Source organism: Musa acuminata, chromosome BXJ2-9 (genome assembly GCF_036884655.1).
Source record: "Musa acuminata AAA Group cultivar baxijiao chromosome BXJ2-9, Cavendish_Baxijiao_AAA, whole genome shotgun sequence".
Lineage (NCBI taxonomy): Eukaryota > Viridiplantae > Streptophyta > Magnoliopsida > Zingiberales > Musaceae > Musa > Musa acuminata.
Genome location: NC_088346.1, coordinates 46940001 through 46959260, shown reverse-complemented (window position 1 = coordinate 46959260; position 19260 = coordinate 46940001). Strand labels below are relative to the sequence as shown.

The 19260-nt window shown below is 41.9% G+C and overlaps 3 protein-coding genes and 1 long non-coding RNA gene across 4 annotated transcripts; 1 reads left to right on the top strand and 3 right to left on the bottom strand.

Annotated features, from left to right (window-relative positions):
* The first annotated feature begins 8634 nt into the window (after positions 1–8634).
* On the top strand, positions 8635–10625 carry LOC135623692 (cytochrome P450 78A5-like). Its single transcript, XM_065126936.1, has 2 exons — positions 8635–9624; positions 9853–10625. The coding sequence occupies exons 1-2, from the start codon at positions 8695–8697 to the stop codon at positions 10450–10452; spliced, it is 1530 nt and encodes a 509-aa protein (XP_064983008.1). The 5' UTR covers positions 8635–8694; the 3' UTR covers positions 10453–10625.
* A 1581-nt stretch (positions 10626–12206) lies between these two features.
* On the bottom strand, positions 12207–12869 carry LOC103999414 (cytochrome P450 78A5-like). The gene has a single exon (XM_009421171.2). It carries the CDS (start codon positions 12867–12869, stop codon positions 12207–12209), a length of 663 nt encoding a protein of 220 aa, XP_009419446.2.
* Positions 12870–14040: 1171 nt separating this feature from the next.
* LOC135623691 (uncharacterized) lies at positions 14041–14715 on the bottom strand. Its single transcript, XM_065126935.1, has 3 exons — positions 14620–14715; positions 14444–14532; positions 14041–14339 (listed from the first exon to the last, which is right to left on the bottom strand). Exons 1-3 carry the CDS (start codon positions 14641–14643, stop codon positions 14189–14191), a joined length of 264 nt encoding a protein of 87 aa, XP_064983007.1. The 5' UTR covers positions 14644–14715; the 3' UTR covers positions 14041–14188.
* Positions 14716–15916: 1201 nt separating this feature from the next.
* On the bottom strand, positions 15917–17251 carry LOC135623690 (uncharacterized). Its single transcript, XR_010491465.1, has 3 exons — positions 17158–17251; positions 16892–16973; positions 15917–16780 (listed from the first exon to the last, which is right to left on the bottom strand). It is a non-coding gene; the product is annotated as an uncharacterized LOC135623690 (long non-coding RNA).
* Positions 17252–19260: the final 2009 nt, after the last annotated feature.

The window sequence follows — 19260 nt, the reverse complement described above, 5'->3', positions numbered from 1 at the left end:
ACATCATAATCATAAAATATTCATTGTGAACCTCATAGTATTATGTTTTTATATTTACAACAAATATGAAGAAAACTTTTAACTTAAAAATTTATATGGACAATTTTTTTAAAAAATCTCAAGTTTTTATTATTTTTCCCATTGAACATCTTTTTTTTATTTTAAAAACTTACTATTTAGAGTCATCTTCTTATTATTTATAATCATTTAAAAAATTTAATAAAATTATATGTTATTATTTATAATCTTTTTTATTTTATTTTTATCCTATTTTTGCTCCTTCCCCACTGCCCCCGCTTGTGCACTCGATTGTCATTGACTCTCCCCATCGATCGTTGTCCCTGATCATTGCCCCCAGCCTACCCCCACCAGTCCCTATTGTCGATCACCGCCCTTATCGCATCCCCCACCACTCCCTACATTTATGCACACTACTATTGTTGACTCTCCCCATCGCTCGATGCCATTAATCACTACCCCTGGATTGTCCCCTATCACTCCCTACTGATAATCGCCACCCTTAGCTTGCCTATTTGTTCGGCTGCGCATCCTACAAACTCTCCCCACCACTCACCTCTCCTAACCCATGCTCCTTACTACCGATGCTCTCCCCTCTATCATCGTCGGCTTTGCTAGTTGGGGATATTATTGATGTTGATCTCATCTGATGTGGAGGACTACGAGGAGGAGAAAATAGGAAAAAAAAATAGAGATTATAGGTAAGGAGTGAAAATATTATTTTAAAATTACGTTATAAATTTAGGGCATATGCATCTATTTACAAAGAGATAACCTAGAAATATTGAAAGTTCATAACACAGGATCGTAAATAACAAAACTAAGGTTATAAATAGAATTCTCTTTATTTTATTCCTACAAAAGTATCTTTTACTTTTTAAAAGATGAGATCACTCTGTCTCGTCGACCATCATCTCTGTCTCGTTATAGCCTCCATCTTGACATAGCCACCTTCGCCCTTTGTCCGTTGCCCTTGAGCATGTACCCTTGCTCTTGCCCGTCACTAAAGCCTCATCCACCACCATTGATTGCCAAAGGCCTCACTCTCATCCGTCATTACCAAAGTATCACCAAGGCCCCATTATAACCAAGGACAATGTCACCTTTTGGCCCTTGTAATGTTCGAGGGTCAATGATGAGAGATCGTTATAGAGGCGACTGACTTATAATTTGACTTTGATGCTAGTAATAAAGACTCTCATAAGAACAGCCTCCACATGAAGCCTAATATTGCTCCTTCGTTGATGACTAAATTGGTAATACTAAAGAGGAGAGACCTTGACATGAGAGCGAGGGCATGCTCGATGGCAAGGGTGAAGGTAGTATTAGAGATTATGAGAGGAGTTTAACTATTTTGGGAGAGCCAACGAAAAGAATGGGAAAGGAGGGAGGCAATTCAGAGGGAAGTAAGGCCGACAAAGGTAGAAATAAAGGAGAAAGTGAAATTAGGACAATGGGATAGAAGGGGGAGGCTAGAAAAAAATGAAGTTAGGACAAGACAAGGGAATAGGTGGACGTTGTGTCTCATAGACAAAACTATAAATAAGGTATTCGATATAATGCTTGTGTATATCTATATCTTTCAATTTTATTCATGTTTTGCATATCATGTAGAGAGCTTACAATAGGTTTGATAGCCCCATTTTGGTTAATTTTTATGATTATTTCATACTTGTAAACACAGGTTGTGTGCAGTCATTATGTAAAGGCAAAACTATCCAAAAATAGGTCATCCAGATAATCATTTTGGGAGTTTTCTAGCTCTATAAAATGATATGAAATATCAACTAACACAATACCCAAGAGCTACTCGGGTGGTATATAGCTGGATGAGCCTTTGGGATAGTGTCTAGGGTTGATTTGTTACCTTATTCCGTAGTAGTGTCATGTGGGTACTTATGGGAGTTGTTGGCCATGACGGACCACCTTGGACTCTTTGTCGTACGATTATTCAAATCTTATGAAATCTATTTTTATAATTCATATTATCTATCAAGTGTTTACTGAGGTGGTTGCTTGTAGGATTCTAAGTTAAACACTTCCTCTGGCCCATCTTCTCCTTTGTAGATCCTTAAGGGACCATATGGGGTTTCAAAGAGGCTGACACTTTGCGGATAAAGATGCAAGGGTGCTACACGACTTAAGTAAGACTAGTTAAGTCCATGACTTATGTTATCGAAGCGAGGCAAACACACTTAGAAATATTTGTCATATAAATGTGGGGGACTTACCAGGGTCATGTTGAGAGCAGGCAGCATGCTTAACTATTTGAGGGAAACGAGTATTGAAATGTAGGAAAATAAGTCGTTGAAAGGAGCACACATCCAAGATTGATATTTAAAGTAATGACTAATCCTTCACGTGAGAGGTACTATAAGAACAAGTGAGCTGAGAAAAATACGTAGCGCACAAAGGTTGGGATGGTTAAGTTCGAGTTGTGACTTGATGTTAACAACCAAACTTAATGGTACTCAAAATAAGTGAGACGTTTGGCAAAGGATGAGACCATACAAGAAGGGATGGGTTGCTCGGCAAATGAAAAAGTTATGCAAAGCCTATAGAGATGAAGGAAAATTTTAAATCGAAGAATTCAATACTCATACAAGAGTTTGTATGCGAACAATGGACTATATGTGGCTATCCTAAGGTGACCAAAACTCGGCACTATAGAATATTAAAATTGTTTCTTTAATATAGGAAGGATATATCTGTGAGAGGTTGAAGTGTATAGCAAGTTCAGCATGTTACTAGGTTTTTTAGGGGCGCAAAAAGGACTGTATTGACAAAGAGTCACATTTTAGTAAGTGCATTCACGAGGATGAAACAGTGCATAGTTTGTTCAGTAAAGCAGAGAAGTCCAAGTGGATGGATGGTAGTCTGTGAAACTTTCAAGGGAAAGATGCGAAGAGAAGAGTTGCTCGAACAGAACAGACATCTAATAGGGGTACGTCATGATCCTCTAGAGAAAGAATCATATAACACGAGCCACATATATTGAGAAGGGATATCTCAAGACAATAGCTCCATAAAGCTCCACGGGCCAAGTGAATGATAAGGAGTCCTTGCATGATCTCACATGAGATAATGTGTTGGTGGACACATTGTGAGATTAAGTGGGGGAGTAACCCAAGGCAACATCAAACAAAAACATACTTAGAGTTGATATAAAGATCAGACTAAATAGAGGATTAACCCTTAAATTAGTATGTACGAGGGTTACCATCAACTCAATACAAATCAAGGATCGGAGCAACTTGGGCAGAACTTTGTAAAGTAACTAACCCATATAAAGATAATCAACATAAAAGATTGAATATAAAGTGGAGGCAAGAAACTTTTCTTGGACAAAGGTCAATGACATAAACTCTTGTAGAGACAAGAGTGAGATCATGTTGTTCCATAGGTCTCTTATTCTGATGGAGCGGACTCATCTTACATGATGCCAAAGTCGAATGGAACTTCAAGGCATATATACCTTGTCTAAACAAAGCATTTGATGAAGGAACTAAAATGACTCAGCATGCAAAGGTGAAGTTAGGGTTAAAAGACCTTGTCAAGAGATAAAAAATGTAAAGGTGGGTACTCATAAATCTGTCATAATGCTACCATTTGAGTTGCCACAAAAGAAACGATGCATAGTAAAGATTATGCTAGGGGCAAGGGTCCAAGATACAAATAATGATGCACCAACTTCAGTGAAGTTAGTAGACTTCGAGGGTTGCCTTGCGGTAAACTATCCTAGAGGTGTGCTTCATCCATGTATGACCCAAGAGTATGTAGATGAATGTCGATTACCAAAAGAGCAAACATAATCAAAGATGGTATAGGCTCTGCAATGTACTAACAGAGGCCACATATGGAGAGATCGTAATTTGAGTTCATCTCACAAAGATCATATTGCAATGAAGATGTCACCATGAGGTGATATAGTATAGCAGATTATGGTAGAATAGTTCAAGGCAATGCGACATATATAGGAGAGATCCCATGAGAGACTTGGTTATACAAAGGTATAATTAAGAGCTATTAGGAGCTCCACTTTCGTGAACAATATGGCGATAAGAAAGGCTATGGAATTAAGGAATGAATACTATGGTACCATAAAGATTAGTCTTCCATGCATGTATCAAATTTTGTATCAGATAAAAGCCTTAGTTATCAGCATATGGGGGTTATGTACCATTGAGGAAGAATTTTGAGTACAAATACTAGTGAGTCCTATGAAAGGAACTTGATCATATAGATATATGATCAAAACGGTTGGAGAGCTGAACTACTCTATAACTTATATCCACTTAAGAGAGACCGACAAGTTAGAGGACAAGGGCAAGTAAGTGAATATTGCTTCCAAAAACGCAAAAGAGAACATAATCGACGAGAGCGTTATAATATAATGGCGAAGGCCATTCATGGGAGTTGTAGTTTATCTTTCCATCGACTAAGGAAAATTACTCGAAAAATAGAAAGTTGTTGAAGTAGGTGGTCGAATGGGTCAAAGAAGTAACAACGAGTTCAAGAAGACTTAGCTACCCAAAACCAAGCATCGATTAGAATGAAGATAGACTTAGAGAAGTGCCACAGAGATGGACTTACCTATTATCAAGAAAGGGATGCAAATGTGAAGCAACAAATAATAAGGCCATGAGCATAGTAGTATCATGGAACCATAGAGACAAAACTTATATGGAGTTATTAATTTCTTTACTCTCATGAAGGGAGAGTGCTTAGTCATGAAAGGGGTCGAGGAGATAGAGAATGTATAGATAAACTCTAAGTACTAAGCCAAGACTGAAGTGCATAGGACATGAAACTTTATAAGACCGATGTTAACAGGCTTCTCATCAAAAAAGCCAAAAGTATAGGACTTCGGTTTGATGAAGGAGTGCTCAACTATGGAATGAAATAGGTAGTATGTAATGTTGTACCTTTTTTACTCAAAGGAGTATGCAATAAAAATGATGGAGAAGATGGTACAATCCCTAAGGTGACCAAAACTATTGGAGACTAGTCTCTAAGTTAGTGTGAAACTTTACACTTTTCAAGAAAAACTTCTTGTCTTTTAGAAATTCGATGATAATAAGAAGATGAATCATAGTAACTAACTTAACGCAATGAGTGCAAACACTTTAGGTACTTGAAAGTACGAGTAAAGAGCAGACAAAGGATAGTAACCAACTCGATGCATAGAATTCAACCCTTAAGGAGATGGGTGAAGTCGAGTAACATTTGCTTTTTTACTCAACTCTTAAAAGAATGGGTGAAACTAAGTGCCCTATTTCTCTTATTTATCTAGCAGAGGAGCTCTACATAGGTTTAAAGACCCTTCAAAAAATTTTAGTGGAAGATAATATTTATCAAATCTTTACCAATTATGATTAGTGATATTGAGAGTAAATTATCTATTTAATTTCTTAATAGAATATCAATCGAAAGATAAAGTGATGTAAACCTACTTGGAGATGACAACTAATTGGAAGAAAAATCAATGGGCAAATTTTGTGAAGGAAAGATTTTAAAAACTTCAAAGTTTATGAGACGATGCTCATTAAAGCTCTAATAAGCATACACCCAGTTTAAGTAGTATGAGATATTTAAGAGACTAACACATATCAAGGAATGTCTTTTTTTTCATTTGAAAGATCTACATGAATCAGTAAAGATAAGCACAACTCGATTGACCCTACACCAGAGTCAGAGCTATTGGTGAGCTGAAGCAGCATAGCAGATCAAAGTTTGATTGCTCAACAATAGCAATAAAGGATAATTGAGAGCCAAGAGGTGTGCTGTAATTAGAGTAAAAGATTAAAGATTCAGCAAAGACAAGGAGATGTAACATTCACAAAAGTTTCGATAAGAATATCGAAAAATAAGTGGAGGAGAATGTCCTAGATAAAACTATAAATAGGGAGTTCGATGTAATGCTCGTGTTTGTTCCTATCTTTTAATTTTGTTCAAGCTTTACATAACATATAAAAAGCTTATAGTAGGCTGAGCAGCTCCATTTTAGTTAGTTTTTATAGTCATTTTAGGCTTGTAAATATAGGTTGTGTGCAATCATCGCGTAGAGGCAAAACTGTCAAGAAATAAACCATCCAAACAGTCATTTTAGGGTTTTTTTTTTGCTTCATAGAGTGGTATGGAGTATTAGCCAACATAGCAACTAAGAGCTACTCGGGTGACACATGGCTAGATGAGTCTTTGGGGTAGTGTCTAGGGCTAATTCATTACATTATTCTGCAATAGTATCATATGAGTACTTATAGAGACTTATGGCTATGACGAACCACCTTGGACCCTTTGTCATGTAATAATTCGAAGCTTGTAAATTCTATATTTATAATTTACATTGCTTATCAATTGTTTGCTGAAATAAATATTTATAGGATCTCGAGTTAAACGCTTCTTATAACCTATATTCTCTTTTATAGGTCGTTAACAGACCATAAAAGATTTCAAAAGACTATCTTTTATAAATAAACATACAAGGGTGTCACACGACTTAGACAAAATCAACTTAGTTCATGATAGAGATGATTAGAAGTAGTTAGGGGCATAACAAAGAAAAGATGAGATGAGGTGGCGACACCATGGGGAGAAAGTGATTGAGCCTCGTGGCAAAGTGGAGGTGGTGGGTGGCAATGAAATAAGAGATGAGAGAATAAAACAAAAGGGAAGGTTGTAAGTGAAAAAGTGAAAACTTAAAAAAAATATTTAAAATCAATTTATATCGTATTTATTGATTAAAATTTATTGAAAATTTTGTCTAAAAAATAAAATCTTCAACAATAACAAATTTTAGAATCAAATTAAAAAAATAATGCCTAACTTTTCAAAATTTTATAACCGTGACTTCTAAAATAAATCATGGCTTCCAATCATACCACATTATTATTATCATATCTATTATTTTAGAAGCCAATAAAAAAAAATCATCCAATCATACGGCATGATGGTTATGTTCATGGGATACTTTGATTAGTTGCTGAGGTGTTCTAAGTGCTAATAATTAATTTATAAGCCAATAACTATTTTCATGACATGATCTTGATTTTTTTCATGAAAAAAATGTTTTTTTATTGATGGCACGGTTATTAAAGAAATGTGATATATGAAGGAGGGGACCCTTTTTGGAGTAAAATGGGAAAAGATGGGGTGTTATTTTGGAAGCGATCACATGATGAGCTCATCAGAAATAATAGAAGCGTCGCTTTTCTTCCAAAAGCAGGAGTCGGGGATGCTGCTGCTGCTGCTGCTGCATGGCCCAACCACGGTCACAATCAACAACAAGACGCCTCATCAATGCAAATAATACTCACCCACCCACCAAACCCCCACGCACCACCACCAAACGCGGCGGCCACTGTTGTTGTACTACCTCCACACCTTCCTCCTCCTGCATCATCCATTGCCTGCAACGCCTTACCAGCCACCACCACCGCCTCCCGTCATATCATGTCACGGCTCCGAGTTCCGGCCCCCCCCGCGGGACCGCCACCTATCCATGTCCTCCTCGTGTCGCTCACCTGCCGCCAAATCTAAGGCCGCGCGAGCAGGCCCCGGCGCGGTGTAAAACTGGGAACGGGTGGGACGAGTTGTGTTAACCCCCCCGCCTCAAACGAGCCTCGTGGGCGTCGTCACCTGTTATAACGTCTCAGCGGCTCCGTCAAGGAGTTGAGGGCGTCGGTGACGGCGGAGAGGAACGGGCGGCCGCGTGCAGCGTGCCGTTCGCCGACGGCACACGAACCATCACGAGCGGGACAGTTGTGGGGACGCATCGGATACCGTGCCCAGGTGGGCCCCTGCCTCCGCCGCTGCCTCTTAAACTTTAGTAGCTCCATGCGCCGGCGCATCGCGAGGCGCCGCCGCCCACCGCCGTGGGCCCCATTCCCCTCTGCCGCCTCCGCCGTCGCGTGTCCCCATCCTTACAGTTACGCCTTCAGCGGAGAAGACGCAGCAAAAGTTCGCTGCACACCCGTTTGCGCATTGCCGTCTGAGTAGTTCCCGTGTGCTTGGTTAAAAGACCGGGCCCGAAGTGGGGCACACGTAGTTTCCGATTCATAAGAAAGGTTAATCTTCGGGTTATCGAATGAATGTATTAAGAGCAGGCTAAATTACTCTACATACCCTTTTGTATATAGCAGCCAGACCGGGTAGACGAGTGGGTAGTTCACCGGGAGTGACAAAAAGCACGGCTTTCCAGTTGGCGGATCGGGCTTCCCGTTGATGTGTCGACGCGTGTCCTTCCTGCGGGCGCCTGCAATCCAGACTGTCCGTTCTCCGCCACTGCGTAACCGTCCATCACTCCGGTAAACGTGACACTCGGTGCTCCGATCCCGTCACCGGTAAAAAGACTGCAAAGCCCTCGCTCCGAAACGGAAGTCGTGGCTGCCCTCATGGGCAAATGCGTATTTCTACACAGAATCTGGAGGCAGATACGAACATAAGATTCCGTAACACCAAGGCTTTAACTGCAGGTGAGTGGCGAATAAAAAATTAATCGGGAGTAATTTTTTTGAAACGGAGAGTCCCTTCCAGTCCCAACTGCTATATAACCGCTCTCTCTGACGCTCTTCGTCCCTCGCATCCCCGTATCTCGCTCTCCTCCCCATTCCACGCCCATCTACCTAATCCCTCGAATATCTCACCTTTCTCGCTTCGCTGATCCGCCCTTCGTCAATGGGTTCCTCCCAGGCGGTGGACTCTGCTTTCTACCTATTCCTTCTCCCGAATGCGTCGGCTCTGCCTTCGATTGCCGCCGTTATCGTCGTCGCCATCTCTGTCCTCTGGCTCTACCCCGGCGGCATCGCGTGGGCTCTCTCCAGAGCCGGCCGATCTATCCCCGGACCCCCGGGCATGGTCCTCGCCCTCTCCGGCTCCGCCGCGCACCGGGTCCTCGCCAGGCTCGCCGAGTCGCTCAAAGCCTCCGACTTGATGGCCTTCTCCTTTGGCTTCACACGCTTCGTCGTGTCAAGCCACCCCGACACAGCCCGGGAGATCCTCAACAGCTCGGCCTTCGCCGATCGCCCTGTCAAGGAATCAGCCTACGAGCTCCTCTTCCACCGGGCAATGGGCTTCGCGCCTTTCGGCGAGTACTGGCGCAATCTCAGGAGGATCTCCGCCACCTATCTGTTTAGTCCGACGAGGATCGCCGCCTTCGGGGAGCACAGGACGGCCATCGGTCAGCAAATGATCCAAGACGTAATGGCAAGCATGGAGACGAATGGGGTTGTGGGGATGAAGAAAGTTCTGCACTTTGGATCTCTGAACAACGTGATGATAAGCGTTTTTGGCAAAAGATTCGATTTTGGTAACGCCGAAGGCATGGAGTTGGAGAGGCTGGTCACGGAAGGGTATGAGCTACTTGGTGCGTTCAACTGGAGCGACCACTTCCCTCTATTGAGGTGGGTGGATCCTCAAGGTATCAGGAAGAGGTGCAGGAGATTGGTGGCCAGGGTCAACGTGTTTGTGGGCAGCATCATTGAGGAGCACAGGCGAAGGAGGTCTGGTGGAGATTTAACGAACGAGGTCGGCGACTTTGTAGATGTGTTGCTAGATTTGGAGAAGGAAGAGAGGCTTTCTGATTCCGATATGGTTGCTGTTCTGTGGGTGAGCACCTTTTCCATAGTTTTCCTTGTTGTTTCCAATACTAATGTCACGTTTCATTCTTCCTTGTTCTACTTTTTGATGTTGCAGTGTGTTTTTTGGACTGTAGCTGTTTTTTATGCTTGACATGGCTGTTGTTACTCCTCTAGTACTCTGCTCAAGTTTTACCGTGTACAATTTCTTTCTTTCGGAATTGTTAGTGCTAATATCCGCTCTTTATCTTCTCCTCAGGAAATGATCTTTAGAGGAACGGACACTGTTGCCATACTTCTGGAATGGATCATGGCCAGGATGGTGCTGCACCAGGAGATACAGTCGACAGCACAATCAGAGATCGATGCTGTCGTCGGATCATCGCGCCTTGTCGCGGATGCCGACATCGCCAACCTGCCTTACCTTCGATCCATCGTAAAAGAGTCGCTTCGGATGCACCCACCCGGCCCCCTTCTCTCCTGGGCTCGCCTCGCCGTCCATGACGTTCATGTCGGTCCAAGCTTCGTGCCCGCAGGGACCACGGCCATGGTGAACATGTGGGCGATAACCCACGACGGGCGTATCTGGGCGGACCCTGACGACTTCAAACCCGAGCGCTTCATGGAGGAGAACGTGAGCGTTCTGGGTTCTGACCTGAGGCTGGCGCCCTTCGGTTCAGGGAGGAGGGTGTGCCCTGGTAAAGCACTGGCGTTGGCCACTGTTCACCTCTGGTTGGCTCAGCTGCTGCAGCGCTTCAAATGGGTCCCTGCGGAGACTGGTGTGGACTTGGCTGAGTCCTTAAAGATGTCCCTCGAGATGCAGACTCCTTTAGTCTGTAGGGCCTTCCCCAGACGCTGAAGAAGCTTCAAGCTCTCGGCTTGCATTTCTAAGTAGTTATGATTGATGTCAGCTTGGTGCTTGGGTGTTCTTATCTCCTGGTTTTTGTACCTTTGTAGGTTTCAGTCCTCTATGTGACGTGCATATTTTAGGCTCCTGTCTCCCATCGAGTTCCAGTTTTATTTTGCTGTTCAGCATACAGTCATGCACCGAGCTTCGATGTTTATGTGGAAATGGAGTTTCTCCTCGAGCGTGTTTTGTTCTCGTTCTCATTATCTTTCAGTTCATTGACAATTAGATGATATTAGGGTAAGCGTTGCTACTAATCCAACCAACTGAGAAGTAACTTGTCACGTTTCAATCCATGTATGAGAACACAAACTTTCAACTTGCTTACCTACTTCGAGCTACAATTACGGCTCTGTCGAACTTTGCGACTTGCAACTTATGAATGGCATGTAGGACTCATGAGGTCTTATGAAGCGAGTGAATGTGCCTTTCAGTGCCAATAAAATGATTGTTTTCTGCCTGTTTGTGTTTGAGCTTCCACCGAGCAAGAAAGGCAATTTCACTCTTTGGTTTTAGCAGTGGCAGAAAGTTTTGCTGTTCTTCGCAGTGGAAAGTTTGTTGAATATTTGCCATATCTCAGTATTCTTTTTCTTTAGCACAGTTATGGAAAGCAAATCTTTCATGTATTATTGGGTTCTAAAGATTACTCCCAAATCTATTGTTTTTGGCAGTAAATATGTCTGTCTTTCTGTGAATCAAACTTTACTTACCCCATTGTCAAAGAACAACCTTAAGGTCATATCAAGGCTCACCATGTAAATGTAAAGATACACTTTTACCTTATTTGCACTTGTGATGTACACTGGACTAAGAATGCACTACTATGATTCCAAGATGACACTCAGCTCTGCCACAGAATATTGCATCATTTAATTCCTTCCCGAGGATATCTACACCATGGATTTGTATTTCCTAACTATTCTGCAGGTCTAAAGAAATGAAAGCAGCTTTCCATCTTTCCTTGGCTTTAACTGCCCTTGAACAAGAAGAAGAGATAAGTATAGTTAAAGCCTTTGATTTCCCTTACCTTCCATGGACCTTTTGAACAAAAAGAAGAGATAAGAGTTCTTTCGAATAAGAAGAAGAGATAAAGACAATCGAAGCCTTCGATCTATCTTCTCTTGATCTAACTTTTGACCAAGAAGAAGAGATAAGGGCAATTAAATAGGAAGGAGATGAGGAATGCTTTACCCTTATTATCTTATAATCATACGGATAATAAAAGATATCCTACAAATATCCGCACACACCTCTAAAGGGTATCAATTTTAATAAACTTTTCATAATGCATATTAAATCTTTTAATTAGATTTGAAATGAATTCAAATAAAAAAATAGATATCTAGATTAGGTTTAGATTCAGAATAAAATTCATGAATATCCATTATTATTTTTTTGATACATGCATCTACCCCACCTATTTATAAAAATTAAAATATAACTATGTATTATGTCATAAAATATAAAAAATGTATGAATAATATTATAAAAATAAATAAGGAGAAAGTAATAAAAGGATTATATTTTTTTTCTAAATGGTTGTAAATGATTCAGAGATCTTTTCTTCTCTCCAAAACACTTCTCACATTTCCTTCTACTTTTTTCTTCGACTACTCAAATCGAAAGCGAAAGAAGTGCTATCATCCCACGCTCGTGCATGCAACAAGTCCTTTTCGATCGTATCTTAGAGCATCTTCTTGAAATCATCACGCTAATGGAGGAAAGTGGTCGCTCCAGTTGAACGCGCCAAGTAGCTCATACCCTTCCGTGACCGGCCTTTCCAACTCCATTACTTCGACCTTCCCAAAATCGAATCTTTTGCCAAAATCGCTTATCATCACGTTGTTCAGAGACCCATAGTGCAGAACTTTCTTTATCCCCACGATCCCGTTCGTCTCTGTGCTTGCCATTACGTCGTGGATCATTTGCTGACCGATGACCTTCCTATGCTTCTCGTCGGACTGAACAGATAGGTGGCGGTGATCCTCCTGAGATTGCGCCAGTACTCGCCGGTGGAAGAGGAGCTCGTAGGGACAGGGCGATCGGCGAACGCCGAGCTGTTGAGGATCGCCCGGGCTGTGTCGGGGTGGCTTGACAAGACGAAGCGTGTGAAGCCGAGGGAGAAGGCCATCAAGTCGGAGGCTTTGAGCGACTCGGCGAGCCTGGCGAGGACACGGTGCGCGGCGGAACCGGAGAGGGGGAGGACCATGCCCCGGGGGTCCGGGGATAGATCGGTCGGCTCTGGAGAGCGCCCACGCGAGGCCGCCGGGGTAGAGCCAGAGGACAGAGATGGCGAAGACGATAACGGCCGCAATCGAAGGCAGAGCCGACGCATTCGGGAGAAGGAAGAGGTGGAAAGCAGAGTCCATCGTCTGGGAGGAACCCATTGGATCAGCAAAGCGAGAAAGGTGAGATATTCGAGGGATTAGGTAGATGGGCGTGGAATGAGGATGAGAGCGAGATACGGGGATGCGAGGGAAGAAGAGCGTCAGAGCGAGCGGTTATATAGCAGTTGGAACTCTCCGTTTCAAAAAATAAACCCCGATTAATTTTATATTCGCCACTCACCAGCGGTTAAAGCCTTCGGGTTACCGAAAGTTACGTTGGTGTCTGCCTCCAGATTCTGTGTAGAAATACGCATTTGCCCATGAGTCGGCAGCTACGACTTCCGCTTCGGAGCGAGGGCTTTACAGTCTTTTTATCGGTGGCGGGATCGGAGCACCGAGTGCCACGTTTACCGGGGAGATGGACGGTTACACAGTGGCGGAGAACGGACGTTCTGGATTGCAGGCGCCCGCAGGAAGGACACGCGTCGACACATCAACGGGAAACCCGGTCCGCCAACTGGACGGCCGTGCTTTCTGTCACTCCCGGTGAACCACCCACTCATTCACCTTTCTTATGAATCGGAAACTACGGGTGCCCCACTTTGGGCTGAGCCTTTTAACCAATCACACGGGAACTACTCAGACGGCAATACCGAAACGGGTGTGCATCGAACTTTTGCTGCGTCTTCTCCGCTGAAGGCTTAACCGTAGGAGAGTCAACTGGTTGACCATTCTGACCACTACGGCAACAGTTTCCGTAAAAGCAACCCTTCCTGACCGTACATCTAAAATCCGACGCCCAGCATGCTGCCACCTCAGCATGTTAGAGGTGCATGCCCGTATAAATTGGCTAACTGGGCTCCGCGTCAACGACGTCTGACGCACTAAACTCCCTTAATAACATAAGACTTGATAGGGTCAATGCTCTTAAAATACGAAATTAATTTTCTTTCTAGAGCCCCAATTAAATAGGCGAGATTGATGCATGTATCAAAAAAAGTTCACTCATTTTAATTATCATTTAATAATGGATATGCATGAATTTTATACGAAATCTAATTTAGATTTCTATTTTTCTTATCTGAATTCATTTCAAATATAATTAAAGGGTTCAACACGCACTGTAAAAAGCCTATTAAAACCGACAGCCGTTCCCATAAAATCCGATATAAATTATAACAATTTTAGTTAATCTAAATAAAAAATAATTAACTTCCGATAACAACTTAGTTTATTCCTTTAATAAGAATTCACCAATACAGACTTGTTAGATAACTGAGGACTCCAAATCTAGAGTTTAGAGACATGGACATGACACATCACTTGCAATCCTACCATATACTTGCTTTGCTGGCTTTACTCTATTCGTCAGCGCTGGAAAAGAAGCGATTGAGAGCCGGAAACACTTCGGGGGGGCGATGGCTGAGGAACCTGCGCAGGCTGTGTTGGCTATACTTCTCACCTTCCTCTGCGTTCTCGAGCACCGCTGTGGTGCGATTCGTCTTGTTGATCCTGCAAGGCAAAGAAAGAACTCTCGTTGCTTAGCTAACAGGTACTATCGGATAAAGTCTGATCGATCACACTGCAAAGGATTGGAGAGAAATGCGTCGACTTACCTGACATCAGGGTTCATGAGCATATTCCGCGTGAGCTGGAACACGCACATACTCGTCACGAAGGTCATCGCCGCCATGAGCGGGAAAACCTGTCGAGATCACAAAGAGCTTCCGCCGTAAGACGATGATCCATGGCGTGGAGGGGAAGAAGGGAAGGAAAAGGAAGACTCACGTACCTCTGGTCTCACCCAACGACCCATCGGAAGATGATCGACTCGCTGAAGCTTTACTTGCGATGGAATGGCACGTCAAGGACTGCATGTGAAGGGCTGGCTATATAGAGAGGAGGATGAAGAGATAAATGAATTGACAGGGTGTTTACAAGCAGGTTGGGGAGGTTTCTGTGGGCTTCAGTCCAGTGTTTGAATTCGGAGACGGTCAAAACCAGCAGCTCCGCCTGCTGTTTCAGCCCGTTTAACCAATTTACGACGGGGTTGTGTCCACCACCATCTGGTTGAGCCCGGCTTCTTCGTTGCCGCCCGACAAGTTGGACTGCGTCTTCCACGAGGAAGACGACGAGGAAAACATGTCAAGTAACTTGGCCTACTTGTCAACATTTAATACGGGAAAGAAGTGTGACATGTTCACGTGAATACGTAAATTCGAGAGCTTCAAAGTCAAGCCAAACAAAATATTGCAACGGTATGAGCATTTGGGAAGAGAGATTAGTTGTGAATGCGTCAATAAGAATTGGGGATTTGCTAGTTGACCAAGAAATGATTCAAAACACGATTTAAGTCATTCCAATACTTCATGGGGATATGATGCATATTGATGTCCACGGAAACACCCATCATTACTTGAAAGATGCATGTCATTACTTTATTCCAAAATTATTTTTGTCAATACCTATATTGCCAGATAAAAGGGAATATATTCATCTTAATAGTAAAAATATATTAAGATCTGATCATAAGAATATTGTTGTGAAATGTTTTATTTTTATAATTATATCAAAGAAATTTGATGATAAAAAATTGAAGTACAAATGCAGCAACGATCCATTCCAAATCATTCTAATCTATAAATTAATTTGGCCGGGCGACAACGGTCGACGACGACCCCCGCAGCAACCTGCTGTAGCTATTCCGATGCAGGTCGCCTTCCGCTGTTGCCTCGACCTCGGCGTCGCCGCCGTCAAAGCCAACAAACCGCCTCTCGTGGTACCACTCTCCGCCACCAGTTCAGTATCATCGTTCCTTTCCCCTCCTGGGCGAAATATGAGCTTGGTGAATGTATTTTGTGATTGATTCTGCTCGTTTAGGCTTCCTTTGGTTCCGTTTCTATTGGTAATTTTTATTCATTTGGACCGCATTGAATTTTTGTCTTAATTGAGAATTATGGGAATGGGTTCATAAGTTCATCAGATCTCTTTTATATTTAGAAGTGTTTTTTGAAACTCACATGTTCCGACAGTATAAAACCATACGGATGCGAATCATTATCAGCTTAAACACCAGCTCTGGACAAAGCTGACACAAATCGAAACACAAACTTCCACTCAAGTAAACACATCGAAAACCAAGCTTCTTGGATCTCTCTTTCACCATCATAATCCACAAGATCGGATGGGATGATCTCGTCGGCATTACGATCTTATTTACGTCTTTCGTCGCTTGCACTACTCTTCAGCGGCCGAAAGAAAGTACGGGAATTGGAACCAAAGGACAGACGAGAGGTCGATTAAAGATTACATAATGGTGCATGGATCTGGCGGCGGCCCCTCCTCGTAGACAAACTTGTAGCCATGGAAACATGGATTCGGCGGCGGGCTTGGCTTGGAGCAGCAGTGCTCCGATGGGCAAGCCCTGGGAGGGCAATACGACGGGCAGGGGTTGGGCGGTGGAACACAGACCGGCCCTCGAACGCAGCACATCCAACCACAGGAGCAGCACCGGCGGCAGCCATGGGTTTGCTCAAAGCAAGGGCAGGGCTTGTAGCAGCAGGACGGCCATGGCTTGCCGCAGCAAACAAGTTTCGTTTCCTTCGGCGGGCTAGGCTTGGGCTCCGGAGCGCAGAATGGCGCGACAACGCAGCACATCCAACCACAGGAGCAGCACCGGCGACAGCCTTTGCTTGGCTCGAAACAAGGGCATGGCCGGAAGCAGCAGTCTGGCCACGGCTTGAAGCAGCAGATAATCTTGACAGGCTCTTTGGGTTCCTTTATGGGTTTCGGCGGGGGCGGCGGTGGGTCATCCGGCTTGATCTTGATATCTTTCGCCACCTTGCACAGCTTGCAAAGCAGCTTCTTCTTAAGACACTCGGGATTGAAGGGGCCGGAGATAGTGACCTTGTTATCCTTCTCGTTGTAATTGATGGACTGGATTCTCTCTCGAACTCAACGTAGAAAATTCCATGACAAAGGACATCGCAGCATCATCAGTAACCTCTCAGTCCATATACACCACCTAATACAACAGCACGCACAAGGGGTTGCTGCTTGCTTACCTTGGAGCTTGCAAAGAACCTTTTGGATCTTTTTGTAACAACATGAGCATCCGATATCCGCTTCTATGATCAAGGTGGAGACCTGACAGTAAATGCAAGCGAACACAAACCATAAGACGATCTCACAACTCCGAAGGCCGAGAAATATGAAGATCTCACAGCAAACAATAGAAACTAAAGAATAATATGATGTACGAAACTCAACTCGCACAAACACATTAGAAGGAAAAGAAGAAGCTGAATTTAGTGGTCAGGAATTTGATCACCTTCTCTGTCATTGCTTCGATGCTCTTCGAGTTCTGAGACTTGAGAAGAGAACTCGGGGAAGGAAGGTTGTGGCTTGGCTTCCTCTAACAAGCGTGCAGTATAAGTATACATAGTTTGCAAGATAGTATAAAAGGGTGGTTGGATTATTGACATGAGTCTGACATCAACAACTCCACGAGAGTAGAACTGCAGAGCCAAAATAATTTTCAAAGATCTACAATCAAGAATATAATATTTCATCATATAAGATCAATTAATTCTAAAACACTTCAGTTATCATAGCTCAAGCATAATTACATTATATATGCTTTTATATAAACATAAAAAAAATTATATATTTTTATTTTCTCTCTTGGGAAACATCCTCTCTAGCCAGCTTAGAGAAAATACAAAAGCACCCAAATTATTATTCATGTATTTCTCTCCCTTACTAAAGCCTAGAGATCTATAAAACTAAAGCTCGCCACCCACACAACATTTTACGGAGTAGATGATGAAGGTCTACATGTGGACAACTGTGTAGTACTTGGGAATCTTGGAGTATATATATGCATGCAGGAAGTACGTAGCGTGGCATGGCGAATCTTGAGTTTTGTTAATGACCGCTTAAAGACGAATGTGATTGAACATGTTCTCAAACTTGCTGTCATGGTAGCTCAAAAACCATTAGAAATTGTGTCACCAACGTGGTTTGATACAGATCGGTGCTGCTCTCCATAGTTATCGTATCTGATTGGATATCTCATATTATCGATTTACAAATCATTGGTGTAATATTTAAAAATTGATAATAATAAAATTGATTTATAAAGGTCGGATCGATTCATTATTATCTAACTCAATTTAAATATTTTGATTAGTGATTTAAGTTAAATAAAACTGATAGATCAGTTAACATATTGGACTCGAGTCATAACATTGATTCGAATATAAAAGAGCTACTCATGAATGGACTGATATTCACCTCATTTGATAAAATCTAAAATTTATTTTAAAAAATAAATAAAATGATAATTATAATCAAGAGTGCCAATTGATTAATCGAATTGGCTAAGGTTCTACTTCCTATTTTGTGGTGGAGATGTGTTATATTATATGTTGACGGTATTTGGTCGTTGACGTGTCTTCAATAGGTTATCAATTATTAAGTCTCTGTATAAAATATTACAAATATATATGAAAAAGAAATATAATCTATAGTAGATGTAAGATAATATCAATATAAAATAATAAAACATTATAACATTAATAAACAATGTAAATATAAAAAAAAGATACATGGAATCAAATGTTAAGATGTATTATAATCATAAATTGAAATATAAATATAAATATATATATATAAATATATATATATGTAATATGAGTATATAAAAATCTATAACGTGGACAATAGTAAGTGTTCATTACCTCAAAATTTTCAATATAAATTGGGTTAAAAAAACATTTTGTCAAATACCTGAAATAAAAAAAGATTCAATTGTTTTCTCAACACACATCGAAGGAAACGTAATTAAGAATACTAGAAATAATTGAGAACATCGATGTGATATGGTTTGTCATCTCCTGCCATTACCGATAGACTTGTCGCAAGTGTCGTAAGGGTTTTGTCGATCTGAAGGTCAACCTTTATCCTGTCCATTTTAACTTCACTTTGGCCTATGTATGGTTTGACAACGCACTATGCTTAACATGATCGGGTTAGGAAATTTGAAGTATATGAATGGAATTCAACAATATGGATCGGTGCTTAGCGACCCCTCAAATGATTTGTCCTATATATATATATATATATATATATATATATATATATATATATATATATATAAGACGCTTCAAATATATCGACGTCATTGTTGCCCAAAGAACAGGTAATCGCGCCTACATTTATGAACTTATATCAGCTTTGTCGATGATTCCTCTGAACCGTGGTTTTAGCTGCTGAGCAGGTTTCAGTTCTTGTGATGTCTCCTACAGTAACGCGTAGATGATTACGGAAGAGGAGATGACTTCGATAGAGACAGCTCAACTGTAGTTTGAACTACAAAAGTCCCAGACGGCACGCTTGTTGTCTTTATCTCAAGTGTAAAAGCTTGGAATCA

Coding starts and splice junctions, on each gene's coding strand:
- LOC135623692 (XM_065126936.1), top strand. CDS start 8,695: ATGGGTTCCTCCCAGGCGGTGGACTCTGCTTTCTACCTATTCCTTCTC. Junction 9,625..9,852: donor ATATGGTTGCTGTTCTGTGG/GTGAGCACCTTT, acceptor TCTTCTCCTCAG/GAAATGATCTTTAGAGGAAC.
- LOC103999414 (XM_009421171.2), bottom strand. CDS start 12,869: ATGGACTCTGCTTTCCACCTCTTCCTTCTCCCGAATGCGTCGGCTCTG.
- LOC135623691 (XM_065126935.1), bottom strand. CDS start 14,643: ATGGGTCGTTGGGTGAGACCAGAG. Junction 14,533..14,619: donor GTCGTTGGGTGAGACCAGAG/GTACGTGAGTCT, acceptor TGATCTCGACAG/GTTTTCCCGCTCATGGCGGC. Junction 14,340..14,443: donor CTCATGAACCCTGATGTCAG/GTAAGTCGACGC, acceptor TTTGCCTTGCAG/GATCAACAAGACGAATCGCA.